Source organism: Aspergillus multicolor (genome assembly GCF_047715735.1).
Source record: "Aspergillus multicolor strain CBS 133.54 unplaced genomic scaffold BDW74scaffold_3, whole genome shotgun sequence".
In the NCBI taxonomy this organism is placed as follows: domain Eukaryota; kingdom Fungi; phylum Ascomycota; class Eurotiomycetes; order Eurotiales; family Aspergillaceae; genus Aspergillus; species Aspergillus multicolor.
This window is the reverse complement of record NW_027395954.1, coordinates 1,766,717-1,792,165: the sequence shown is the minus strand read 5'-3', so window position 1 is coordinate 1,792,165 and position 25,449 is coordinate 1,766,717. Positions and strand designations below refer to the sequence as shown.

At 52.4% G+C, this 25,449-nt stretch overlaps 10 protein-coding genes across 10 annotated transcripts; 2 read left to right on the top strand and 8 right to left on the bottom strand.

Annotated features, from left to right (window-relative positions):
- Positions 1 to 55: 55 nt before the first annotated feature.
- Positions 56 to 7,921, bottom strand: BDW74DRAFT_146483 (putative THO complex component (Rlr1)). Its single transcript, XM_073723363.1, has 2 exons — positions 2,796 to 7,921; positions 56 to 2,741 (listed from the first exon to the last, which is right to left on the bottom strand). Exons 1-2 carry the CDS (start codon positions 7,706 to 7,708, stop codon positions 386 to 388), a joined length of 7,269 nt encoding a protein of 2,422 aa, XP_073588116.1. The 5' UTR covers positions 7,709 to 7,921; the 3' UTR covers positions 56 to 385.
- A 218-nt stretch (positions 7,922 to 8,139) lies between these two features.
- BDW74DRAFT_146481 (putative nucleoside-diphosphate-sugar epimerase) lies at positions 8,140 to 9,366 on the bottom strand. The gene is made up of 3 exons (XM_073723362.1): positions 9,307 to 9,366; positions 9,049 to 9,254; positions 8,140 to 8,981 (listed from the first exon to the last, which is right to left on the bottom strand). The coding sequence occupies exons 1-3, from the start codon at positions 9,327 to 9,329 to the stop codon at positions 8,182 to 8,184; spliced, it is 1,029 nt and encodes a 342-aa protein (XP_073588115.1). The 5' UTR covers positions 9,330 to 9,366; the 3' UTR covers positions 8,140 to 8,181.
- Positions 9,367 to 9,606: 240 nt separating this feature from the next.
- On the bottom strand, positions 9,607 to 12,092 carry BDW74DRAFT_146479 (retromer subunit VPS17). The gene is made up of 4 exons (XM_073723361.1): positions 12,037 to 12,092; positions 11,479 to 11,959; positions 10,965 to 11,418; positions 9,607 to 10,912 (listed from the first exon to the last, which is right to left on the bottom strand). The coding sequence occupies exons 2-4, from the start codon at positions 11,899 to 11,901 to the stop codon at positions 10,050 to 10,052; spliced, it is 1,740 nt and encodes a 579-aa protein (XP_073588114.1). The 5' UTR covers positions 11,902 to 11,959; positions 12,037 to 12,092; the 3' UTR covers positions 9,607 to 10,049.
- Positions 12,093 to 12,145: 53 nt separating this feature from the next.
- BDW74DRAFT_146478 (mitochondrial elongation factor MEF2) lies at positions 12,146 to 15,205 on the top strand. The gene has a single exon (XM_073723360.1). The coding sequence runs from the start codon at positions 12,336 to 12,338 to the stop codon at positions 15,099 to 15,101; it is 2,766 nt and encodes a 921-aa protein (XP_073588113.1). The 5' UTR covers positions 12,146 to 12,335; the 3' UTR covers positions 15,102 to 15,205.
- Positions 15,206 to 15,444: 239 nt separating this feature from the next.
- Positions 15,445 to 17,380, bottom strand: BDW74DRAFT_146477 (GTPase-activating protein GCS1). The gene is made up of 4 exons (XM_073723359.1): positions 17,106 to 17,380; positions 16,935 to 17,003; positions 16,114 to 16,851; positions 15,445 to 16,041 (listed from the first exon to the last, which is right to left on the bottom strand). Exons 1-4 carry the CDS (start codon positions 17,145 to 17,147, stop codon positions 15,625 to 15,627), a joined length of 1,266 nt encoding a protein of 421 aa, XP_073588112.1. The 5' UTR covers positions 17,148 to 17,380; the 3' UTR covers positions 15,445 to 15,624.
- Positions 17,381 to 17,424: 44 nt separating this feature from the next.
- On the bottom strand, positions 17,425 to 19,623 carry BDW74DRAFT_146476 (uncharacterized protein). The gene is made up of 4 exons (XM_073723358.1): positions 19,164 to 19,623; positions 18,639 to 18,945; positions 18,338 to 18,568; positions 17,425 to 18,282 (listed from the first exon to the last, which is right to left on the bottom strand). The coding sequence occupies exons 1-4, from the start codon at positions 19,370 to 19,372 to the stop codon at positions 17,953 to 17,955; spliced, it is 1,077 nt and encodes a 358-aa protein (XP_073588111.1). The 5' UTR covers positions 19,373 to 19,623; the 3' UTR covers positions 17,425 to 17,952.
- Positions 19,624 to 19,691: 68 nt separating this feature from the next.
- BDW74DRAFT_146472 (uncharacterized protein) lies at positions 19,692 to 20,795 on the bottom strand. The gene is made up of 3 exons (XM_073723357.1): positions 20,442 to 20,795; positions 20,078 to 20,359; positions 19,692 to 20,007 (listed from the first exon to the last, which is right to left on the bottom strand). Exons 1-3 carry the CDS (start codon positions 20,687 to 20,689, stop codon positions 19,965 to 19,967), a joined length of 573 nt encoding a protein of 190 aa, XP_073588110.1. The 5' UTR covers positions 20,690 to 20,795; the 3' UTR covers positions 19,692 to 19,964.
- A 251-nt stretch (positions 20,796 to 21,046) lies between these two features.
- Positions 21,047 to 22,242, bottom strand: BDW74DRAFT_80543 (uncharacterized protein). Its single transcript, XM_073733786.1, has 2 exons — positions 22,169 to 22,242; positions 21,047 to 22,026 (listed from the first exon to the last, which is right to left on the bottom strand). Exon 2 carries the CDS (start codon positions 21,832 to 21,834, stop codon positions 21,259 to 21,261), a length of 576 nt encoding a protein of 191 aa, XP_073588109.1. The 5' UTR covers positions 21,835 to 22,026; positions 22,169 to 22,242; the 3' UTR covers positions 21,047 to 21,258.
- On the bottom strand, positions 21,522 to 22,618 carry BDW74DRAFT_146469 (uncharacterized protein). Its single transcript, XM_073723356.1, has 2 exons — positions 22,169 to 22,618; positions 21,522 to 22,026 (listed from the first exon to the last, which is right to left on the bottom strand). The coding sequence occupies exons 1-2, from the start codon at positions 22,336 to 22,338 to the stop codon at positions 21,873 to 21,875; spliced, it is 324 nt and encodes a 107-aa protein (XP_073588108.1). The 5' UTR covers positions 22,339 to 22,618; the 3' UTR covers positions 21,522 to 21,872.
- An 80-nt stretch (positions 22,619 to 22,698) lies between these two features.
- Positions 22,699 to 25,337, top strand: BDW74DRAFT_146468 (uncharacterized protein). The gene is made up of 4 exons (XM_073723355.1): positions 22,699 to 23,405; positions 23,472 to 23,867; positions 23,922 to 23,996; positions 24,050 to 25,337. Exons 1-4 carry the CDS (start codon positions 22,712 to 22,714, stop codon positions 24,799 to 24,801), a joined length of 1,917 nt encoding a protein of 638 aa, XP_073588107.1. The 5' UTR covers positions 22,699 to 22,711; the 3' UTR covers positions 24,802 to 25,337.
- Positions 25,338 to 25,449: the final 112 nt, after the last annotated feature.

The window sequence follows — 25,449 nt, the reverse complement described above, 5'->3', positions numbered from 1 at the left end:
ACAGTTGGAGCCTCCACCGGGCTTACTATGTAGATCGTGTACGAAGGGAAGAAGCTTGGTAGATGAGACATTACTCGTATTCGATGCTTCAAAGCAGATCTAGGCGTACTATCTGGACCAATATCTAGTAACACATGCGATGCTCACTGCGACACCTGAAAAGTGCATAGAAGATGCATGGGTGGCTGTCAAAAGAGAAGAGAATACACATGAGATGGGCCAATGCCATGAGAAAGCCCAGCTAGATAGATAGGAGAAAAAATAACTGAGTGGAATGCTTAACACCGTCAACAATGCTCATATGATATCACCAAGTAGACCAGACATATAAGAAAAGAAAAGAGAAAAGAAAAGAAAGAAAGAGAAGGCGTGTGTTTTATCAAGATCAAGCTCCACGTCGAGCACGCTTGTTATCGCTGCCTGCGCCGCGTCCACCCCCGCGGCTGCTTCCATCACTATGTCCGCCCTCGTCCCCTGGCCGTCCGCGCTTGCGGTGAGGCCCGCTTCCACTGCCACCTTCGCGATTATAGTTGCGATCACGCTGGCGGTCACCCCTTCGATCGCGATCTCGAGGCTCTCGGCCGCTGTTATTCCAACGCCCTTCATCCGGTCCACCGGGAGGTGGCGGAGGGGGCGGTGGCGGAGGAGGCTGTCCGCCGTGCGAAGAGGGAGGTCGAAGACGCCCTTCATGCTCATGGGAGGGGTCTGGGCCAGCATCGCGGTTTTGGCGCCGTCGGTTGTCCTCACGGGCGCCGGGACCGCGCCGGGATGCTTCACGAGATTCGTAATGTTCTTCCCGTGGGGCTCCTGATGGCACATCACTCCTACGGTTCTGCTCGCGGTTGCGATCTCGTCTGTCTTCTCGTCGGCTGCTGCTCCGCGACCCCTCACCATCGCCGCCACGACGATCCCGCTCTCGTTCGGTTTCTCGTTCTCGGTCGTGAGAGAAGCTACCACCGGTCGAATAGCGGTGTGATCGGCGGCCATCAGGATTTATGTCATCCGTAGGCTCGTGACGACCGCCGCCACTCTGACGATGTTTAGGTCCATCGCCTTCAGAGTGTCCAGACAGCCTTCCGCTGAGTACATCGGGTTTATTCTGTGTCGGCATCCCGAAGCGCGGCCCATCTTCGGCCCCGGGGAGCGGTAGTCTAGCCGACTGCGGTGATTGCGCTTGAGCGCTGGCGGACTGTCGATTGGCCCCACGTCCCCGGATAGTTGAACCGAGCCCACGGTCTGTAGGCGCCGTTCCAGACTGCTGAAGAACGTTGTTCAGATTCGCAAACCGTCTATCGTTGAAGCCTGGGCCTCCAGGGGGTCCACGAGTTAGGGGAGACGATCCTGAACCCGGGCCAGTTCCGCCACGGGGCCCCGAAGGAGGAATGATAGCGGGCGGGGGTGTAGGAAGATCGGAACGTGGGCTGGAGCCGTGCGCGTTGTCCGAAGTTTGTCCTTGCAGAGCCTTGAGGCGATCAGGGTGGATTCCACTTGCCTCCAGCCTATCAGTGGTAGGGGACGAAGCGTCCGCAGGAGGCTCGTCATTCCGCATCCCCTGGCGTCCAGGGCCTGTTGGCGGTGGACGGTCAGTTACTGCAGGTCCACTACCAGGAGGGCCCGGTGCAGAATGGGACGCTGGCGCGTTTCGCCCACCCCGATTAGACGGAAGCCTGTTCCTTGGTCCAAGGGGGGCATCAATCAGATCAGCTTGACGCGGTCGTCCTCCAAGAATATCAGGGCCACGACCTACATCGCGATGATCTGGACCTTCCATAATTGCTGGAGGTAGCCGGTCACTGCGCGGTCCCCTTGGTGTTTCATCGCTGCGAGGTGGCTGATTATGACTTGGATGCTTGCGAATATCAGGTAATCGTTCAGGGCGATTGGGGAGATCAAGATTGGGAGATATAGGCCTCGTGGGCAGAGACCGCCGATCGTCCCTTTCCTGACGCATTGGTTCTCCGCGACGGTAGCCGTCGCCTGGTTTATCAGAACTATCGTGAATGAGATCCGCGCGGTCAGGATGCGTCTGCGGACCAGGTCGTGGACCGGAAAGACCCTCGCGAGGGTCCGAAGGGCGAGGCGGCCGACCAGGACGTTCACGATAAGGTGGCGGCCCACGGAATGGCTCGTCTATAGGTGGTCTAAAAGAGAGATCCCTATCCAGGCGTCCAAAACCCCTGCTATCACTAATCGGGGGCTCAAATGAGCGACCGAAATCACGATCGCCAGGCAAACGACCTCCTCGGCCGTAATCCGGTAGACGGTCTCGACGGTCATCTAGAAGATCCGGTCGCGGCGGTAGACCTCTCTCGTCCCGGTAAGGGTGAGAAGTTGTATGCTGCTGAGAACGCGAGCTTCCACCAGGAGTTCGGTCCGGCTCGGGCAGCTTTGGTAGATTCGCTTGCCTTCGAGAATCGGGGCCCCTAGGAGTTTGATTCGCAGTAGGCGCAGGAGAGGGTCGTGACTGAGGCATAGCGGCTCCTCCAGTCGGACCCCTACGAGTGGCATTGCTAGGTGCTTCCTTCGTTGTTGTATCAGGGCCACCTGTCGGACGGTTCTCGTTGACGGGGGTTTGGCTAGCTGCTTTGTCTGCCTGTTGCTGCTCTGGTTCAGCCGGCTTCTGAGCCGGTGGCTGCACACTTGATCCATCTCTTTGCGCATCTGCCATTTTGGCATCCTCGATCTCTCCATCCTCAACTTCTTGTCTCGTAGCTCCCTCAACTCTAACGGCACCCTTCGATCTATTGCTACAGTTAGCACCTGGCGTGTTAAAACTAGCTATTAGTTCAACTTACTCAGTCGCGCCAGAAGGCTTGAACTCTGGAGCAGCAGCATTGAAAGGAGTCGGAGTTGTCGAGTCTGGCCGAGAAGGGGTTGCCCTTCCAGTTGGTTGACTGCCTTTCCCAAGCGGTAGCTGGTTGCTAGTCATGAAAGCCTGGGGAAGCATCCACTTCTTCTCGCGACGGTTGAGATCACCAATCAGGGAAGCAGCAGGGATCTTCACGTCATCTCGCTCGTCGGTCTGGCTGAGGTTATTCACGCTTGTATGCATGTCTCGGCCGATCCAGTTGACAGCGGGGAAGTTCTGGACGATGGCCTTCAAAACACTGATAGCATTGCGGATGTGCATATACTCGCCCCCGTTCAAACAAATCTTCAGGGCAGAAGACAGAAGACGGTGCCATTTATATAGCAGGCGACGGAAGTCTTCATAATCGAGGAAGGTGGTAGGCTTGCCTTCAGGATCAACATTCATAGCGAAACCGGGGAGGTCCTTTTTCGTTCCAAACGCCTCCTTCTCGTAAACAGCCTTGTCGGCATGCCAACGCCCGAGGTCGCGAAGGACCTCGTTCAGGAAACGACCAAGATTATCAGCTTCCCTCGAGGTAGACTGGAAAATTAACGCTGTGAGCCTCTGTTCCCGGAACAGCTGGTCCAGAAGACCAACGGTGCGGAAATTGGGAGCCCCAGTTGTGTGGAGGAATTTCAGCATCTTGAAACAGTAGAATGCGTCAATAGGGGATAGGAGAAGACGCGGCAAGAAGCACTGTTCCAACAGAGCGATATGTAGCAGATCGGCCTTGCCTCGCATACCAACAAACCAGCCCTCTTTTTCCTTCTGTAGTCTTTGTCTTGTTTGGCCGTACGCCACAAGGTGCGATTTATTCTCCTCCAGTATCCGGTCCTGAAGCTGAGTGATTTGCTTTTTCTCTCGCTCCTTTCTCTGAGTCCCTGCGAGACTGATATCGGAGCGATCATTGCCAATCGAGATCACCTTCTTTTTCAGTCGCTCAATTTCCTCTTCATACGATTTTTGAGGGATGTGAACATCGTAAATTGAGAGTTGCCAGAATGTGACGTAGAAAGGCAGCCCAACTACGCTCCAAGTCTCCGCAGGTAACACAGACCTGATTTGATCTTGGAGATCTTGCATCACAGGGTTAGGAGGCGGATATTCAGGGGTTTCGGGGCCAACGGAGGGCTTCTGGTCAAGCGTCGTCTCGGCATCCTGAGCAGTTTGTTCTTCGTCGACTTCCATTTGATTGTCATCGGCAGGAGCTTTCGGGGTTTGGGTATCATCAATTCCCTCCATCTTTTCAACCTCTGCCTTTAGAGCAGGAACATCTTGACTCTCCTTCTTAGCTGCGCTGGTCGTATCCTGTGATGTCTTCTCCAGATCAATAAGCTTCTGCGCGACGCTTGGGCGTCGAATCCAGAACGCGATCTCAGGCTGAATGCCAAAATCTCTAATGAGAGACGCAGTGTCAGGTACAAACGAGTCGAAATCCTCCACTGACAAATTGCTGCGAAGGAGATCCAGGTACTGAGCCAAGATGCGGTGGATCTCATCAAATATGTTACCCAGTAACTTGAGCTCAGAGGAAGTCTCCGATTCCTTGAAGATACATGTGAGTCGTTCTTGGGCTATCGCGATGAGCAACTGGCCAGCAAGCTTTGAAGTTGTGAGCGATTTCATAAGCCGCTTCGAAGTGGTTTTTGATTCATGTCGTTTATCCAGCAATTGGAGGATGGTTTGCGATTGTAGGATTTCACCACCGGCCATTGCCTGGATTTGGGAATCGTTGAAGTTGGAATCGGTGATGATGCCAGCCATAGAACTGATCATTTGCTCCAAGATGATGAGATCCGTGGAGTTGTTTTGGCGCAGTTGCTCAACAACGTACTGCAGCACCGGGCTCGGATCCATCACTGCATATCGCTTAAACGTCCTACCAGCAAATGTGGCCAAGGCATTGAGCCAACGGCTCGTGAGCAGACCGCCCTCCTGGACTCGGCTGCGGCCCTTCTGACCAAGGGAGCTAATCAGCGCCCAGGTAAGTATGTCGTAGCCAAGGTCGGTAAAATAACGCGCGCACTCCACGACAACTTCAATGAGGTTTTCGTAGGACTCGATCTGGCCGACGGCAACGTTGATGACAATACCAGGATTTGCGTAGGCAATCTTCGCCAATGCACGAGCCATTGGACGAATGTTGGTCTTGCTCAGTCTTTTAAGGACGTCTTTGGTTTCCGCTCGCGCTTGGTCGAATGCAGACTGTATGTCAGGGAGTCGAGAGGTCTGACCAAAATACCACTCGGCATACATATTGTATCGAGCATCCCGAGGGAAAAAGCTAATGAGATCAAAAACTTCGTGAACCACACCGGGATTTGCCTTGGTAAGACTGATAGCAGGAACTAATAATCGTTTGCAGAGATCTTGCCATCGTGCTCTGTTCTCAGTGGCGTCGTCATTAACGAGACTATACTTTCCAATTCTAGCCAGCTTCGATAGCAGGCTGGAATCTTGCCCGATCTTGTGTCCAGATATATTTAGGAAAGACTCGCAAAGGGCAAACACATCGTCAATCGACTGGCAGATGGGAACGTTGTCAGACCAGTCATCCCAGTAAAACCTATAGTCAGTTCCGTCGTTCGTGTCCTCTTTATCCAGCTGAGCCCATCGCAGTGTCCGCCTCTGGGGCGCCTCAATTAGTTTGATGTGGCCTTTCGGGACACCCGTCTGGTCATGACTCGGTATTTGCTTCTGGTCTCGAAGCTCATCGATCGGTTGTAGTGGGCACACGGACGCATAGACCTTGCTTAGACAGTGATGAAGAATGCGATGTATGAATTCAGGAAGCTCAGGATAGACGTCCATGAGCCAAGGGAACTTGCTCAAAATGAATAGTGATTCAGGAATGGCACCGATCGCGAGTAAGCTCTTCAAGAGCAGTACCTTTTGATCTGACGGCTCAGGAAGATCGTTCTCCTCCGCCTTTGCCGCGGCTGCCTTCTCCGCATCTTGATCCTTCGCCGGAGTTGATGACCGGGCTTCGGACTCTCTGATACGAGGAATAGGTAGGGTGTCGTCTGAAAGAGCGCCGGCAGCCATAAGAGCATTCACTCCACCTCCGGGTCGCGCTGCCCTCTCCCTCTCAGCCTTTTCCTTCAGCTTCTCCTCCTTCAAAACGTCCATGGAGTCGTCAGGTCTCCAGAGGTGAGGGTAAAGGTCACGGAGGGAGATAAAGCCGACTTTGATCAACAATGCCGCAAGGTAGATGAGGTTATCCGGAAGAACATCTGATTTGGCCCGCGCAGGTGAGGAGTAGAAACGAAGCTTGAAACCGAGCAGCTGAGCAGCTACTCTGCTTCCTTTGGGTGGCAGTGTGCCTGTTTGCTCGATCCATTTGCGGGTGTCGATTTCCTCTGGAGACAGGTTATTGGACTCGGGGATCAATTGCTTGAGTTCCGCTTCCGACACTGGTCTGCGGCCAATCTCAAAGAAAGCTCGGATCTTGACTTCTCGAACTCGATCCCAGAACTCTCGATCTCGTGAGGAGTTTGCTTCTGTGGCTGCAGCCCGTTCTTCGTCGGTTGTTGACCACACAGGTGATCCTGGTAAAGCCCAATTCGGAAGCCCAGAATCTCCCGACCCATTACTGGCACGGGAAGCGTCCTCTTTTGGCCACCAGGAGCTTGCCCGTAACAGCTTCACAAAAAAACGGTATTGCTTGACCAACACAGCTGCGAAAACATCAAGCGTAACATCCAAAACACGGCCCACATCCATGTCAAAGGCACCTACCATGGCCTTGACCCTTTCGAATGTATCCTCAACAACTTCGCCGGTAGGGGGTTCATTATTGCTAGTCGTGAAGAGTTCCGTCAATAACTTAGAATAGCCTTCAGATTCCTCGCGTAGCAGGTTGTAATTTGATTGGCGATAAAGAAGATTCGTCTGTTTCCGAATACCCATGCGCGCAAACGTTTCCCGGACAAGACCAAGCGATTGGAGTAGAGGTGTTTCGAGTTGGAGGCGCATAAGGGCAGGGTTGATTCCGGTGGAAAATACCAAAGGCTTGAGGGCATCATTTATGGTGTCTGAATCAGTCACGATAGACAAGGTATCGAGGAAGAGGGTGGGCGTATCGAGGGTCGCCGATGGCTGCTCCGGGCTCTGCATGTCAACATCATCAGCAGCAACCTCATCCCCAAGGATATCCTTGATTGTGGCACCAGCTTCTTCAGCAGGCAGCCGTCCATCAAGAGCACAGCGAATGAGTTCTTGGAAGACAGAGGTCAGAGTCACGATATCTTCCTCGCTCCTTGCCTGTACCCCGCGCTCAACAATCGTCTGTCTCCCGCCGGCCGCCCAGTTACCCCTCGTTTCATCCAATATATAATCATAGCGATAAGGCGGTAAAGGTTTCTTCGGCGGCTGTGCAGATACGGCCGGCGACGTCTGCGATTGCGGTGCTGGGGTTGGTTGTGACTGTGATTGTGATTGTGTTTGAGTTTGCGACGGCTGCTGTGGCTGCGACTGGGGTTGCGCCGAAGCCGAGGAGGGTAAAGGTGATTGGGAAGATTGTGGCTGGGATGACGTTGGTGTTGCTCCGTTGGTTTGGCGTTGCTCCGATGCTTCTCTCCCAGCGGACTCAGCGTCCCTCCGATTAGCCGTAAAATTTTGACCATCGTTGCTCGATGCTCGGCCCGCATTGTGTCTTCCACCGCGATTAGGCTGCCTCCGTCCCCTACCACGTCCATCAAAGAATTCCCGAGACTGGGGGGGGTGCGAGCCGTGGTTCTGTTGCGCCATGTTGAGATTCCCGGGGCGATGGGGAGAAGGCCGTGGACCGTCGTTCGTAGAGTCAGTAGACCATGACCTATCGATTTTCTTCCTCTTGCCGCCGGCACCTGGAGCCATGACAGCTTCTCACAAAGCCAATGGTCAGGTAGAGAGCCGGTGCGCTATCGACAGGTTGCGAGTCATTGGGCGAACCTAGACGTGGAGCAAGGTTAGCTCTCCTGGCAGTGGCCGAGAGTCAAAACGCGTGAAGTGGAATTGGAGTTGCGATCGCGGAAAGACAACCTGCAATGCGGGTATAACTACCTAAGTAGATATGATGCGGGATGAGAAAACCGCGACGCCTGGGAGAATGTCGGGAATTGGCTGGAGGCTGTTCCGACGTAATAAAACTGAGTGACAGCACCGGTTCACTGAATGCGCGCTAGCAAAGAAAGCTTGCGCTTGGCGCGACTAGCTCGCTAACCGCGTTTGTCCGGACAATGGACACATCTATTGTCGTCTACGTCTGGGCATTGGGATGTCCTATTTTCTCATCATCGATGTGAGAACAATTGATTGAATAATTATGGGTTACGCATTCAAAAAAAAAGTCAGGCCAATCCCTCTTGTTTAGCTTCAACGTCAACAATCGACGGGATGAGCTCCAACAAGCTAGGCTTGCTCGGTGACCAACCCAGGAGCTTTTTCCCGCGGTGCGACCATCCTCTAGAGCTGCTTCCCCAGGCATAGAGCCCGAATTCGTTCAGTTTTGTCACCTCGGCATCGCTGATAGGTTCGACATCCGGCGAGGGGATAAGCTTCTTGTCATAGGCTGCCTTAGCAACAGCTCTCTGGACGTCTCCCCAAACGAATGGACCGTTCTCCGCGAGATAGTATCCCTTGTCATTCCAAGTAGCGTTGCCACCACCGGCCGCCGCCGCATCTCCCAGGAGGCGGTAAAGGCCACTCAGGTCCTGGACGTGAATCTGGTGCCATACATTCTTTCCCTCGCCGACCAAGAACCCCTTCTTCCTCTTGAGGACTGCAGCGGCCAGCCAGTACGCTTGAACACTCTTCTGGTTTCCGGGACCTCGGCCGGGGCCGTAGATTGTGGGAGGACAAACAATGGCAACCTTGACGCTGTCCGGAGCGCGTGTTCCAGCTTCAATGATTATCTTGTCCACGTTTCGGTGCAGCGAGTCATCCGGGAGGTTCAAGAGCTCGTCAACTCCATCCCAATCATCATGCTGCTTGGATCGCTCGAGGCCCCAGGTGTTTGTACGGAAGTCTTCCACCGTGAGGATGCCGGTTCCCGATGTATGAATGATCCATAGAGGCTTCTCAGTAGTGTGGTGGCTGGCGCCCTCGGCGATGGCAGTAGCGGATGCGACGTGGTCGCAATCAGCGCAGTCTGCTTTTATTAACAATCTATACTCCTATCCGATGCCGTAGTTTTATGAAGGGGGCCATTGACGCACGGAATACAATATCAGCGTTCTTGGTCTCTTCTTCGATAATATCAGCTGAGTCCAAGTCGCCTTGGACAACCCTTGCGTTCGGATACTCGCTGGCAAGCTTGGCTCCCTTCTCCTTGTTGCGAACCAGGACGGAGATCTCCCAGTCAGGGTGAGCCTGGGTCACAGCATAGAAGACATCGCCGCCGATGTAGCCAGTCGCGCCAGTGCTGTTATTGTGATCAGTGAAAGTAACTGCTGGGCATAGGCGAGGCTACTTACAGAAACGCCTTTACGGGTGCCATTGTTGCTGATCAAGGTTCAATATTGCTTAGAGATGTGTTGGAAAGAGGAGAGATGTGAGTAGATTGGGAGAAAGGTGGACGTGGGACGATGAGCTCTATAAGGCAAGCTCTTCATTGCATCATTGGGTGCTTTGAAATCAAACAGTGGGAAGATTGAAGAGTGGGGTGTGGGGTGGACGAAGTTGCTGGAATCGATGGCCTACTGTAGAACAAAAAAGCCACTATCGACTTACCTAGGTATACGGTAGAGCTTGAACATTATACAATCAATGCAGCATGCTAATATGAAAGCTTCAATAGCCCAGCAACTAAGGATCTACTAAGAGTAACATGTCCAGGGTATCTAATCAGATACAACAGCGGGGTCGATTTTTGGCTTCATACTCCGAGCTTTCCCCACTTCTGCACAGTGCCTCGGACCCTTGTCATTTGAGGACCTTGGCGATCACAAAGAGGCAGCCGGGTGCTCTTTTATGCGCGCACACATTATTCGTGCCACCCGGCTATGTGAACAGTTGAGCATTTGAGAAGTAAAAAGAATCATAAAGTTATATAACATCGCTTCAAAGTCAAGAGCTGAAAGCCGGCATATAGTCAATTATAATGGGCATGCGTCAGAGGGACGGGACAGAGTCGCGAAAATGGTTGCGAGGGGAATCTCTAGGAGAAGGCACACTCATAGTTTACAAGAACAGACAATCAAACACACGGCGAGAACACTCAGAAAGTACTGCCGGCTAGTCTGCTGGCGGCATTCCGGGCATCGAGACGGTCCTCGTCATCTTCAACAATCGAGCTGACGCCACTAGGAGAGCGAAGACGTCCCTTGGCTCCTTGCCCATTGGTCTCCTCATCCTCCTCGGGAGCAGGAGCGGCGAAGCTGCCGCTGAGGCTGCGCCCAAGGCTGTCGCTGCGACGCGGAATGCCACTCCAAGCGTCGCCCTTGGGGCCTTGGCTCGAAGCGAGATTTGGGCGTCGCCCAGTAGGGTGGCTTTCACGGCCCAAGCGGCTAAGACCCCCGGAGGCGTCAATTGAGCGGATATCTGGTCTTACACTCTCCAGTGTCGCCAGCGTTCTCCGTTCGGTCTCAATCTGTCGCAGAGTATATTCACGTAGACTCAACCAGACGTCGTTGGATGTTCGTTCAAACCAGCGGCGCTTTTCGTTCAGGAGGTTCGATGTTACTCGTTGCGTCTTGTTCGTCAAATAGTCCTCTTGGCCCTGGGCTTCATCAAGCGCACTAATGGCTTCGTCCACCTTGTCGGGTCGAACAGACGAGCTGACCTTCAGTCGGTCCGCTGCTGCGCGTTTGCTGCGCGTTGCTTGTTGAGCTTGAAGCAGTTCCCGAAGCAGGATGTGGCGGTTGGTTAGTGTCTCTTTGACGATAAGCGCGTCAGATGAGTGGTAACTGAGGGGATCCCCAAGAGTAGTTGCCTCGGCAGTAGCCTGGACCGCATGATAGTCTCCAACCGTTTGGATAACCTTTCCTAGCTTTCGGTAGGCGTTAGAAAGACCAGGATGTGTCTCCTGTACATGCATCTGCCCAATTTTTACGCCGAAGTCGGATTCCGCAAGACCCAAGCCTATAGGTGGTAAGACAGCAATCACTTAGTTGGGAGGAGCATTGCAACGTACCTCGCCGAGCCTTTACTACACGGTCAACTTTGTGACTCGCATCCATGGTTCCGAGATAGAACATTTTGACCACAGGGCGCGCATTCTGCAGCTCCGGTGTGTCATCAGGCGGCGGTGCAAACTGCTTCAAGACTTTCCTTCGGACGCCTGTTGCGGGTTGCTTCATGCGGACAACGGGACTATAACCGAAGTCACTTTCGACAAACAAGACGACTTCATCATCCTGGATCAGAACTTCATTGCTCAATACAGTGTTCAGCCATCGCTGCATGGATGCCTTCACGCGGAATTCGTCCTCGTCGGTCCCAGCTCCAGCTGGCGTCAAGGGCGCAGGTACAGCAGGAACAAAGGCCTCGGGATTGGCCGAAATAAGATGATCGGCAAGCTTGCCAAACTCGGAGTGAGTTCGTCTCACGTCGCGGTACTGAGTAGTTCTGAACTTAGGCATATTGGTCTAGAAACGTGGTCAGCGATGCGGAATCGAGGAGTTTGCGATGTCCGGGGTCCCTCATACATGCACATCAAATCGAAGAATAGGATCCTTTTTGCCTGTTCTTTCTAAGGCGGTTATCTTGGCCTGAATTTTGTACACTGGGGCCGGTTGCCTCGCATTCTGCCGAGCAGCTGTTTGGTACCGTGCGGGGACTTGCGATCGTCGTTGTTGTTCTGCATGGTGACCAGTTTCGCCAATGTGCGTGTTTTGTACTCGCTCCGATAAACTTGGTGAGCCACCATTTCCCTCTCCAGGTGCCCTATTCTCGGAAACTCCGGCAGCGCGCGAATCTCCGTCCGCATCGTACGGCGATTGGTGTTGTGGGGGTAGCGGCGAAGGCGGAATATCGCTGGTACTGGAGGCAGGGTAGGTGGCTTCTGCAGCTCGAGGGGAGGCCCACGGGGAGGCACCCGCGGGGTCTTGCGAAATGCTGGAGTAATCCATCTCTTATCCTGTTTGTGTGGTGCGTCGGGTAGGAGGTATGCCACCGATAGGGCCACGTCTGCACCGCAATGCGAAAAGCACTTATCAGCAAAGAGACATGAGCAAATTCTATAAATCAATATTAGTTTCACGTACCTTTGGCCCTTTAGATCAGAATTTTACAAGAGATTGGGGTAGGGGTTGCGGTGTTGAGATGCACAAAGAGGAGATCCTGGAGAGCGCCCGCCGCCGGGGAGGTTACGTCGTTGCTGCCTGCACGGCCTGATTGGCCAGGCACCGCGGAGCTCCGCGTCCGACAACAGTACCTCAACTTTCTCTACTTTCTTTTCAAGCCAATTCGAGTGGTCAGACTTCGGATCGACTGCTGTGCGTTGAAACAGACATGCGGTAATTTCTTGAAGATACTGCTCCGGCCTCCTCCAATTGCTGCTGCGATGGTCTCAGCTCTGCTTTTGCGCGCTCGCCAGAATGGCCGAGCTACTCGATATTTCGATCAGCCCAAGATCAAGTGCTGGGCACCTTCTTCCTTGGCGAAATCGTCCCTCGAGAGATCAGGATACTCCAAATATCAAAACTTCTCGACACTTCAACCGCGATTACAAGCTGATCTTGACCGGACCCGGAATATCGGTATTATAGCACACATCGATGCGGGTAAAACGACCACTACAGAGCGCATGCTCTATTACAGCGGCTTTACAAGACGCATAGGAGACGTTGATGAAGGATCTACCGTTACGGACTTCCTCCCTGCAGAACGTGCCCGAGGAATCACTATTCAGTCCGCTGCCATCACCTTCCACTGGCCACCTGGAGAGAGCAACGGTGCTACTCAACTTGACCCGCAAGCGCCGAAATCTGCGTCGTCGCATCTGGTGAACTTGATTGATACCCCTGGCCACGCTGACTTCACATTCGAGGTCTTGCGGTCATTGCGCATCCTTGACGGCGCAGTGTGTATCTTAGATGGTGTAGCTGGGGTTGAAGCGCAAACTGAGCAGGTTTGGCACCAAGCAAGCACATACAATATTCCCCGGATTGTCTACGTGAACAAATTGGATAGAGACGGTGCGGCATTTGGGCGAACAGTACGAGAAGTCGCCTCTCGACTTGGAGGATGGCCCGCTGTCTGTCAGATACCGTGGTTTGAAGGAGGAGATGGAAACTTCGTTGGTGTTGCCGACGCGGTCAACCTACAAGGGCTCCGATGGGGTGGAGGCGATGGCAAATCAGTAAAAAGTTTCAACCTCAAGGAATTGGACGAAGCCGAGAGTCAGCTTGCGCAAGAGCTTAGCCGCGCGCGGTTAGCCCTAGTTGAACTCTTGAGTGAACACGACGACATGATTGTGGAAAAATTCTTTGAATGCGGAGAAGATCATCTACTAATCCCACCTTCAGATATCTTAGATAGCCTGCGCCGTTGTCTCTTGGAAGGGAGTGGGAGGAAAATCATCCCAATTTTTGCTGGTGCCAGTTTTCGCAACATCGGCGTCCAACCGCTGCTCGACAATGTCGTTGACCTCCTTCCCAATCCACAGGAAACTCCAGACCCGGAAGTGAGTATCGGAGGTGTCAAGGGGAGTCTTAGGCGGTTGCTCTCTGGTGATTTACTTGTGGAGCAGAAGGAGAAAGCCGCGCCAAAAAGCAAGCAAAAGAAGAAGGCGGCTCTGGTAGCTGATAGCCGCAGTGCTATTAAGCAGTTGCATGGCTGTGGGCTGGCTTTCAAAGTGGTCAATGATGCAAAGCGAGGAGTTCTCGTATATGTTCGAGTCTATTCCGGCTCCTTGGATCGGGGCAGTCTTTTGTATAACACCAACCTAAACGTGTCGGAGCGCGCACCTCGTCTTCTGAGAATGTACGCCAACGACGCTGCTGAGGTCGATTCCATATCCGAAGGACAAATCGGGGTTGTGGTGGGCCTTAAGCATGCCCGGACCGGTGACACGCTTGTTGCTTGCACTACCAATAAGCAGGTTCCTCCCGAACCTCTGAATACTCTTCAATTACGTCCCATCAACGTACCGCCGCCTGTCTTTTTTGCCAGTGTCGAGCCTCACAGCCTGTCGGAGGAGAAACGAATGCATGAGTCGCTATCTTTGCTCCTGCGTGAAGACCCTAGTCTCCATGTAAGTATCGACGAGGACTCCGGACAGACGCTGTTGAGCGGCATGGGAGAGCTTCACCTAGAGATCGCCCGTGATCGACTCATCAACGACCTCAAGGCCAAGGCAACCATGGGTCCCATTGAGATCGGCTACCGCGAATGCCCACTAGGTGTCTCTGGCCCCGTCACAAAGATCTTCGACCGAGAGATCGCAGGCCGCAAGGGTAAAGCTGGATGCACCGCACTGGTTGAACCCTTTGATCCAGAAACCTCCCTCCCCCCCGACCCAACAGCCCTCTCCATCGACATTGCAAACGGCAACCAAGTCGTCATCCTCGCGCCTGAACTACAAGTCGAAACCAACAAGAAGGGCCTTGAAGAAAGCCCTATCCTCCCCCCAGGCCTCGACGTCGAGGCCGTTCGCTCCGCCCTCCAAAACGGCTGCCTTGCAGCCCTCGCCCGCGGTCCACAGTTCACCTTCCCAATGCACAACACCCGCGTCACCCTCACGCTCAACCCAACAACCCACATCTTCGGCAACGAAACGACAACCTCCTCTCTCTCCGCCGCCGCTCGCCTCGCAACCTCCACAGCCCTCTCTAATCTCATCTCCAACCCGGCATCCGCGTCCGCCACACCAGGAACATGCCTCATGGAACCCCTCATGAACGTAATCATCAGCATCGACGAAGCCAGCCTCGGCGCTGTCATCCACGACATCTCCTCCTCCCGCGGTGGCCACATTGTCTCGCTAGACGAGGCCATCCCCATCACATCAACAGACCTCTCCACACCGAACACCAAAACAGTAGATCCTGAACCTGACCTTCCTTCTATTGACCCCGCCAGGGTCTATGCACCTCCCGACCCCTTCCAGTCGTCCACTGTCGTCGGTGCGCTGCCATCCTCTGACTCTGGAAATCGGCCACGTACCATCACCGCTAAGGTCCCGCTCAAGGAGATGGTAGGGTATCTTAAGCATCTGAGAAGCTTGAGCGCGGGGCGAGGCACTTTTGTCATGAGTGTTGATCGGTTCGAGAAGATGAGCCCCCCTAGACAAAAAGCTGTGTTGACAGAGTTGAGAGGTGGGTATTAGTGTAGAATGATCTGTAATACTATGTATGAGATAATTTTTGTACCACTCAGAACAAGACGTTGTATACAAATTGTGATGGATAATACGACTTTCTTGAATCTTTGGCCCGGCCAATGTCCAATCGACTTTATTAATCGATTCCAAGGGCTTTCCTACGCAAAAGTATTGAATATATGATACTTTTCAAATATGTGTATATCTATATATTCTTCCAAATGTAATGTCGGCTTCAGTTGCGGTTCCTCGTTGTGCGGCTTATATATATATATATGTTTAATTTACCTTATTCATGAACATCGGCGAAAGAACATCGGGATGACCAATAGTTCCAAGGATTTATATTGATATCGCAACTCTAGACCAAGCGTATAGAACCCATCGGACCCGGCCAAGCGGAAGAAAAGTGCATGCATTGATAATGTATCATACCCCCAAAAACAGCGCAACGCTACTATAGACGTATATACACATGAAACACGAAAATTACTCCGTCTAACCATCCTTGATCTATACTCATCACCAATCACCAATTATCATCCCACGCCCCGTCATCCTGACTCTTTCTTGACCCGTGCGTGGGAGATGTTCCTCTCCCCATGCCGGCGCTTGAGCCTACCGGGGTAGAACCCGACCCCGAACCAATAGATGTTGAGGCTGTGGCGGACGAGGTAGCACCTGGGCCGGGCTTCATCGCTGCCGTCCCAAGAGCGCCTGATCGGGATGCGTTTCTGCGGTGGTTGTCTTGAGCACCTAGCAAAGAGAAGTCGTCCCAGAAGTCCTTGCGCTCGGGCTCGGCGCGTCCGCGCCGAGTGGCGGGAGTGTCTGATCCCTCGACAAAGCGGTTAAAGGAGTCCGCAGCGCCGCGGGCACCGACTTGGATGTTTTGTCCGAACAGGGTGGCGTGTTGGCGCGCCTGGGCGGCAAAGTCAGATTCGGCAAGCTGTTGCGTCGTTAGCGTACATGTACGTCAAACTGTAGCATGAATTGGTGCAAAGGGAGACGGTATACGTACGGTCTTCGCGGTGGGCTGAATAAACGAATCATTGACTGTCTTCGCGCTCTTCCCTACGGTCGTTGTAAACCAGCCGAAGCCCTTCGTCAATGCTGCCATAGGGTCCTTCTGGAAGTCATCCAAGGCCGGCATCCCGTTCCCACCCCGTGATTTCGGTGTCTCCTCAACAGGTAACCCTCCGCCAAAGCCAGTAAACTTGCCACCCTCAGAAGGGCGGAGCGATTCCGACCGGTTCGCATTTTCAGACCCCATCTTTGCAAAATATGCCTCATTGCGTGCTTTCCGACTCGGAGCGCCCTCAACCCCACCAAGACCCTCTTGTAAAGCGGGGGATGACGAAGAGCCCCTGACAGGGCCCGAATTCGAAAGAGGAGTACTGGATCTCGAGCTCCCGACGTCAACGGAGCTTTTCTTTGCCGGTTGCGCTGGTCGCTGTCCAGGTACGTACTCTCGCCCCTCGACTTTGGCGCTTAGTCTCTCCTTCCACTCCTCGCCGACTTCACCTTCGTATCGCTCTTTGATCGTTGAATCTTCAAATGTGCGGCCCTCAGATTGTGTAATTAGGTGGGAGTCAAAGAATTCCTTCCAGGGGTCGTTCCCCCCTAATTCCATGCGATGTGTCTCGGAGTTCTTGAAGGCGTCCATCGTGATTGATCGGACGAAAGAGATGTGCACCCCCAGCCCGCGGTGGGTGCCTGCGCAGTTGAGACAGATAAAGGTGCCAAATTTCGGCGAGGCCTAACGCGAGCAGGCCGATTGTATTAGTATAACCCGGTTACAAATGAGTTTGTATATGGAATGCGGGAAAGCAGAGGACATACCCATTGGGGAGAAGGTGCGCCGCAGTCGCAACACCGGTCATTTCCATTGACTTTCGAGTATTGAAGGAGCTGTAAATGGGAAATGACAGTATATGTTAGCTAAAGACTCGAGCTCATACTGGACTGCAAGGAGCTGGGATAGCACTAACAAAATCAGGGCAGGGGACATACCTTGGCCTTCGTCTCCGGATCGACCTCCCACATTCGTGACATAGTGTGAGGATATATAGAATAATACGTGGTATATGTAATGAGAGTACAGAGTAGATAGCCACTCGAGCGTCGATTGCTCCTTTGCCCTCAGGCCACTGGTAGCAAAGCTATGTGCGCAGCTTGTAAAAACGTTTGTCTCCGTGTATGCGAGAATTTTTCAGCAGAGCATCTAATATTATGTGCAGCCGAATTAATAAGAGCCAAACGAGCGTAAGAAGTAGATTGAAAGACAGGTTGGGCAAGAAGACGGGGTTCGGCCAGAGAGAGGAACAATGGTGCCAAGAGCTGTGGAGTGGCCTCTCGTCATAACCGTCAACCAAGGCTGTCTCCATACCTAGCGATCTACAACCGTTGAACACTCGAGGAAAATCAGTCAAGAACAAGACTAGAACAAGGCCAGCCTTGCGTTTCTCATAAACTAAATGGTGCTAAGATACAATATAACAGAAGAGCAAGATTCGTCATCAGGTCACATCTCCATCAACCACACATTACGGCATTTTCAGTCCTGGCAATACGAAGCCTGGCGGCAATCCGTATATAACCCGCATAAAAGAGTGCATCTTCGCGTTACTTTCATTCCCTAGGACCGCGCCGGACAGGAATAAGATTCATGAATATTTTTTCGTTGTTTTTTTTTGAAGTTTCTTGGCTCTTTGTTGCATAGTAGCGCGTCCTGGAAACGCTTACTATAGAGATATCCCATACGTAAAACGGCCTCCGATTTCGATATCTTAATATGGCGTCCGAATACCTATCGTCGGATAGAAACCGCGTTCGTTCAGGACAGAAACGACCTTGTCATTTAAGCAGTGGCAGTGGCAGTGGTAGGAGCGGTGTTCTCCTGAGCCGGAGCCTCGGTGGCTTCTTCAGTGGTCTCAGCGGGAGCGTCGTCCTCCTTGCCGGGGCTGTCAATGGCGACCTTGACAGCAATCTCACGGCCCTCAATCTCCTTTCCGTTCATCTCCTGCACAGCCTTCTCCTGCTGCTCCTCGGAGGCAAGGGTGACGAAACCAAAACCACGACCCTTGCGGGGCTCGTTGCGGGCCTGGAGCTTCTTGATCATGAAGCGGGGAATGGGACGGAGAGCGATCTTAGCGGAGACGGGCTGGTAGGCGGCGAAGATCTCCTTCAGCTAGGAGGGGGTTAGCAATCACATAATAGCAAGGTATGATACTATGAGAACGTACCTTCTCCTCGCTCAGGTCGTAAGGCAAATTCGCCACCATAACCTTGGTCTTAGAAGGAATGCCATCTTCGGGAGGACCACGCTGCTTCTGGGGACGAGCGCTGGGCTTGCGGGCAGGCTTGCCAGACTCGGTGACGGAAACGGCATCGTTCTGGTTGGTGACTTCAGCAAGAGGAGCATTCTCGTTGGAAGCAGTGGTAGGCTGCTCCTCAGCGCCCTCGGTAGCCGGAGCCTGTCAAAGAGATGTTTAGCCGTCGTCTACCGAGTGTTGCGGGGGGAACAAGGAGGCTATAGCAACATACCGAGCGACCACCGCGTGTTCCACGGCCAACACGGCCGCGACCACGGCCACGACCACGAGTACGTCCTCCCGCCCTCTTGCGGCCCTCGTTGCCGCTAGCGCCTTCACCGCCACTTGCGGCACCCTCAGCCTTGGCCTCAGCAGGCTCCGGCTTGCGGGCAAGCTGAACAGAGACCTTGCGCTGAAGGATCTCCTTTCCAGAGAGTTCTGAGATGGCGGCAGTAGCTTCGGTAGCGGTAGCAAGGTCGACGAAAGCATAGCCAACGGGGCGGTTGTTGCGAGGGTTCACAGGGATGGAAACGCTCTCACTAGGACTAATGTTAGCTACTAAAATGGATGAAGCTCGAGAAAGCTTGCAAATTCAAGGCCAGAAACGCCGCGTGGGCGATTATGGTCAATGTCAAGTAGTGTGGTGAAAGCGAAGCGGTACGCTACCCTATTGGGAGACTCGACCAAAGCTCCAACGACGGCAACGCATTGAGCGGGCAAAGGGGGAAGAGAGAGATAGACAAGGGCAAACACTCACATGGTGTAGCTGTTGAAGAACTCCTTAAGCTCCCCCTCAGTGGTCGCATATGCGAGATTCCCAATGTACAACCGACGTCCTTCATCAGCACTGACAGCAGCAGCATCGGCGGCGGACTGAGCTGCGGGGGCAGAGCCGTTGGAGGCCTCGGTGGTAGGGACAGTGGAGGCCTGGTTGTCGGGAGTAGTGTTTTCGACGGCAGTAGACATCTTGAAGGCTGAGGACACAAAGGGTCAAGTTCTGAAGAAGATAGGTGGTCTGAGGATTGGCGGTGGAGAGGATGACCGAATTGTGTGTCGATGACTCAGGAGAGCTTGTTGGCTGCCCTTTGGGTTGAAATTGATTGAAGTTGCGAGGGGGGAGGAGAAGGGTAGCTTGGTGCCCTAGATACGGGGGGGGTTGTGGACGGAAAGTCTGGATTCACTCGATAACGATTTACCTTGGAGAGGAAGGATCAAGATGAGGTCCGGCGGGCGAGAAAGGAGAAGGAGCGAGAAAAAGGAAACTGGATCCTTGCTTGACTAAGCCGTTTACAGACACCTGCCTTAAGGCACCAATGACGCCAACGTGGGCCAGGCCGGCCCACCTGCAAACATGATCATCGCCTACTGCTCTATCCCGCAGCAAAAGTACGGATCTGAGATGCTTCTCCTCTGATTAAAACTGACTTGCAGCGGAGAGAGACAGAGTGTTGTAACGACAATGTGTTATGGCATATTATTGTTTGATGGGTATGGACACTACAATCACCCCACAAGAAACGCCCCCTGGCTTTCTCACATATTGATCTCCAGGTCCACTCTAAACGGACTCTGGAGGCTTTGTGACATGGGTCAACTTATCCCTGCAAGGAGTACACCGTCAGCACCTTGAATATCCACAACAAACAAAGAACAAAGGTTCAATCATCCTACCCATGCAGTTTCTTGATGGCGGCACCTAGCCCGTCATGAGAATAATCCTTCTCATTCCACATATCCTTGTGATAAACAACTTTCTCCGCAGGCCCACTCTTCTGCAGCTTTAAACTGACCAGACTATCTGCAACTTTTGACGCATGGATGCCCGCCAGCGTATACTTCCGGCGCTGCTTCCACACAAGTTCGTTCTCCGTTGACGAAGTGACTTCCGTGGCAATGGTTTCAGATTTGGGGAATAGCTTGGGTACGCCGTACCATTGACCTGCTATTTTGTACCTATTTTCAGTGAGTGTTACTGTCCCTCATGTCATAACGAAAGATAAAAAGAGGAATCACGGAGACACAGAGGCAGTCATACCGCGTATCGCAATAACTAAACGGGTCGTCGTAGATGGCCTGCTCGGTGTAAACATCCATATCTTCTTTCGAGGCACTTCCGCCATAAAGAGAAAGAATATGTCTTTGGATCTCTGCTCGCTCTGGTGAGATAGAAATGGAGTTCTCGGGGTGAGGCTCGTAATCAACGTTGCCGTTGATGTTGCGCGGTGGTGCGGGATGCGGCTCAACGCCTCGTTGATCGGGGTGGGGCGATGTTGTGGATGGCATTTTGTTTCTGTGCGTGATAGCTCAAGAATACTGCTGAGGTTCTTCTGCAATAAAATGTAGCAACGAGGGGGAGTTATACACTGGCATATGTTCCCGGGCCTCTGACATCATGATTACGGCCGTGGGCAAGGGGTTATGTGAACTTAATATAGAATGTAAACATTAGTAGATGTGGACTGCATAGAGTAGAGGGAGCGTAACTACCAGCTGCTAGTGATGAATTAAGTCGTGGATGCGAATTGATTCTAGCTTTGTTGTTCCGAAGGAAGCAGGAATTGCAAATAAAATTTATGCCTTAGCATGGAAAAGGGTCGGGGTATACGGATACTGTAAAGAATAGGTATCAGGCATTCCAAGTTCAGATCTGTTGCATTTCGATGATATCCCTTAGTCTATTCTCTATAAAGACACAGTTTAAGTGGCTTCACACCAAGCTGCACGCTAGAATACAGCGCTCCGGCGATGTAACAAAAGTAACCAAGACATGGACATCAGAGGACCAAAAAGGATGGAGCGAGAGATAGGTATATTGCAACACTCCATTGCCAGCAGTATCAGGAGAGCTGATCTCATGTTTCGGGATTGACAGGGACATACTTGCTGAAAATGTTCTGCTGTACGAGCAGTCTTTCAGCTGGTACCACCGTCTTGCGCTTTTTGGTACCGCGACAGCTCTCTGACAGACTCAAGGGTTGAAAGACGGCAGATGTCGGCCTCGCATTGTCATTGCTGTTCTTCGTAGACCTCTCATCCTCATCCTCTTCGACTTTACTCTCCATCTGTTGATCTTTCCTCATCCGAAGTGAAGGCGCATCAGGCACTGGCACTTGCCCGGGTATATGGAACACCTTCGGGCGTCCAGGTTGTGAAGCCCCGGTCAAATGTGAAGGTGCATCAGAAGCCGACCCTGGCCCGGGTACATGACGCACTGTCGGGCGGTTAGGTTGAGAAGTCACCGGCAGAGGCGAAGTTGTACTTGTAGAAGCGGCATTCGCGGGCTCAGAGCTTGAAGCTTTCTCCATTGATGGCTTGCATAGGGGCTCGAAAACTGTGGCTCTGATCGCTTTGATAACGTCTTTCGTCATACATCTATTTCCTTTGGCAAACTCCGTGTACGGGAAGCTGGAGACGATAGTCTCCGCCATATTGGCGAAGAACTCCTCGGTGTATGGAGATGTCCTCTTCAGTGAGGTGCGGTTTGACTGGGTATTCGTGTGGCTCTGCTTGGCAGGAGCTTGAAAGCAGACTCTTTTCTCTGGGGAGCGATTTCGATCATTTTGGTTGCCATCAGCATTGTTTTCGAAGGTCCGGATCTTCTTGGGAGAGCAATTAGATCCCTGGTTGAGCGAATGAATACGTTTCCCGTCCCTTGGTACAATTTCTTGGTGGTCTTGGTGTTACGATTGAAAGCACAACACACTGCCCAAGTGATTCAGCAAGATGGCTGAGAAAGAATTGAAGCAGCACTGGCTGGCTTACCTGGTGGACAAGATGTCCTGCTTTACAATATGCCAAACACTGCAACACAAGAACAGGAGCAAAAAGGATCCAAGCTGTTGGAAAGAGAAGAAAGAGTCAAAGAACACATCATGCATTTCTATCCAGCCTGACAACACAAGAGGAAAATAGCGTTTGAGCAAATAAGACATTTCGTAAATGGAGCATTGAAGTCCTGGAGTACATACGACCGGGCCCGAAACAGGCACAAAGGGCGGAACTTCAACATAGAGAGTCTAGGCGCCAACGGAAAGAATGTTGTTTCATCATCTCTGCAGAAAGATCCCACTTTAAGCCAGTCAACCCCCGAGAATGGACTCCCAAACGCGCACAGACGATGTCATGATCCCCATGCTCTTGAATTGTTTTGCTGGACGATGCGCCAAAGCTCTTGGCGGGACGCAGCGGATTCCAGCGGGACCCTGAACTCTGGACTGGGTTGACTAATGCTGCCTTTATCTTGGTTCACCTCAGTCCTTTTTCTCCCCATCGCCTCTCCATCAAACACATCACCAAATTCTCGCAATGGATCCGATAGAGCCGGCAGGCCCGTCTCCGGATCATTTAGCTGCTCCCCGACCGCAGCCGCGACGGGCTTCATCGGGCAGTCCTTCCATCCAGGAAGCGACGTCATCGAGTAATCCGCCTGGTCGGCCGCGTGCGGCATCAATCCGCTCGAATCACTCGAACCGCTCATCAATTCGCCTGACGCGCCCGCCTTCATTCATCCAGTCCGCCGCATCGCCTCAGCCTGGCAACAGCAATTTCAGCTTCAGCTTCAGAAACAATGGTTCGCGTGCATCTGTCGCGATTGACCCTGCGTCTCCCCGTGAGGAGAAGAGCGACCCGTTCGAAGGCGGCCGCCGTCGCAGCAATTCCGAACCCAGGCCTGGACGGTGGTCTGCACCCACTCCAACGACATTACTACCACGGCTTCAGCCTGGGGAGCCTATGCATACTGTGATGGAGGAGCCTCAAAGCCCAGCAAGCGGGCGTCGTCCGACCTCGGAGTTCGTCAGACCGTCGCCGATACCGAGCCAGCCCTTGGAGCAGGAACCACAGCCGAGAGACAATAGAAGTGCTGTGCGGAGGAAAAGCGAAGCGGCTCTGCACAGGTTCTCGAGGAACCGAGCGTCGACTGTTAGCGGCAGTACACCCATGACAGGGAACCCGATTCGCGAGTATGAGCCTCATGTTGTGGATGTTCTAGATGTTATTGGTAGGTGATATACTCAGGCTATACTTTTGTCAGGCTATTCAGGGTTTAGCACTAACCCCAAGATAGATCCGGAAGTGTCGGCTCTTACCACTCTCACCAATGTTCAGAATTCGCTGTTTGTTCCGAATCTGGGTTCGCTCATCAACCGCAACCAGACATATACCCTTTCGCCTCCACATGAGTTAGACAGAGAAGAGACAACATCTACAGAAGAAGAAGATGACAAGGAGTCAACCAAAGGACTAGAGCTGCGGCCTGCTTTGGAGAGACCGATTACTAGTATCTCCTCTGTATTAGATGGCGGAGAGCCTCGTTTTGCCGTCCTACCGGAGGGAATCAATCTTGAAGGCTGGTCATATCAGGACATAGAAGAGTTGAACGACCATGTACGACACATGCTACACTCGCGTCGCTCAAAGTTCAAGCGGTCTATGAAAGGATTTGGTAAATACGTGCGCAAACGTATGATGTACCCCCCAATCTGTCCGAGTTCGTCTGCTAATTCTTTCGCAACAGCTCTTGGGTTCTTGATTACACTATATGCAACCCTCATCACCCTTTTTGGACTTGCCTGGGTGCTCTTCCTTATCGGTATGCGGCATTTCTCAAATTCTGTTCACCCTGTACACTAACAAGTAAACTAGGTTGGATCAACGTTGGAGGTCGACAGTCATACATCATCAACGTTATTGACAATGTACTGGTAGCACTCTTCGCTATTATGGGCGATGGGTTGGCGCCTTTCCGTGCAGTCGATACTTACCACATGATATTTATCGCACGTTACACCTTTTTAACATGGAGAATTCGCAAAAAGCGTCGCCTCCCGGAACTGAAGGATAAAAATGACTTGCCATCGAGGGGTGAGGCGCAAGCCGACGCTGATCTCGAAGCTGGAGAACTCCCCAAGGAGGATGAACATGAATTTAGCGTGCTCAGCATTCAACAACAGGCCAAACTCCAGCATCATCAGGCCAAATTCGCCAAGTCTCATACTTTCTACAAACCCCACGAAACCATCACACATCATGCTTTCCCGCAACGCATCCTCATCGCTATTGTGGTGCTTCTGGACTGCCATTCGCTTCTCCAGATAGCTCTGGGGGCGTGTACATGGGGTATTAGCTACCACGTACGGCCGTTCGCCCTCACCACCGTCATTCTTTGCTGCTCGATTACTTGTAACATCACTGGAGGTGTCTTGATTATGATCGGAGATCGCAGAACTCGCAAGAAGGACGTGGTTGAACGAATGTTCCGCCAGCAGCTCACCAAAGAAGCAATGAAAAAGATGCAAAAGAAGAGGAGGAAGGAAGAAGAGCAAGCCAACGCTGAAAATCCTGGGCCATTATCTGATTCCTCTTCGAACGCCCTCCAGATTCATCAGAGTACATGATCATCTTACTTGCCTCCAATCATATTTATACCCTACTCATGAACACCATGACCTGATCTCATCTTCACGATTTCCACCATCTTCCCCATCATCGCGACATATACACGGCCCCCGCTTGGATTTTCTGCTAATTCCCTAGCTTGTCATCTTTTGTTTATTAGCGAGTCTTCCCCTGATCGATACCAGCCGTATGGCCCTTCTGCTTTGATTACGTGTATACTTATTACCTTTCTAATCACTATGCTCGATCGACCACAATTTGGAATTTGAGTCTTTCTTTTTGCATCTATGCTTACTCCTCATTGCGTCCAGACTGGAGCTTGCTAGATTTCTTCAATATATTTCCATCAGGAATAGACATATTTCGTTTTGACTAGAGTACGGTTCTGGCGTCATGGTCCGGACACTTCGAGCATGCTCTAAGATGAGGCGATTTTGCTCACTCATTTCAGCTCTAAAATGTTATTGTCGTTTGACGAAATCATAGTTGCGTTCTCTGTTAGGTGTTTATTCAGCTTCCCCGCGAGGTATAACAAGCTCTCTTTGCTCCGAAGTAATCCAAGCTTAGTATCTTGAAGGCATGGCCACCAAGAAATATATAGTCTTGGAAAGGGGGCTCTCGAAGAAATCTGTGGGTCCGTTGATATT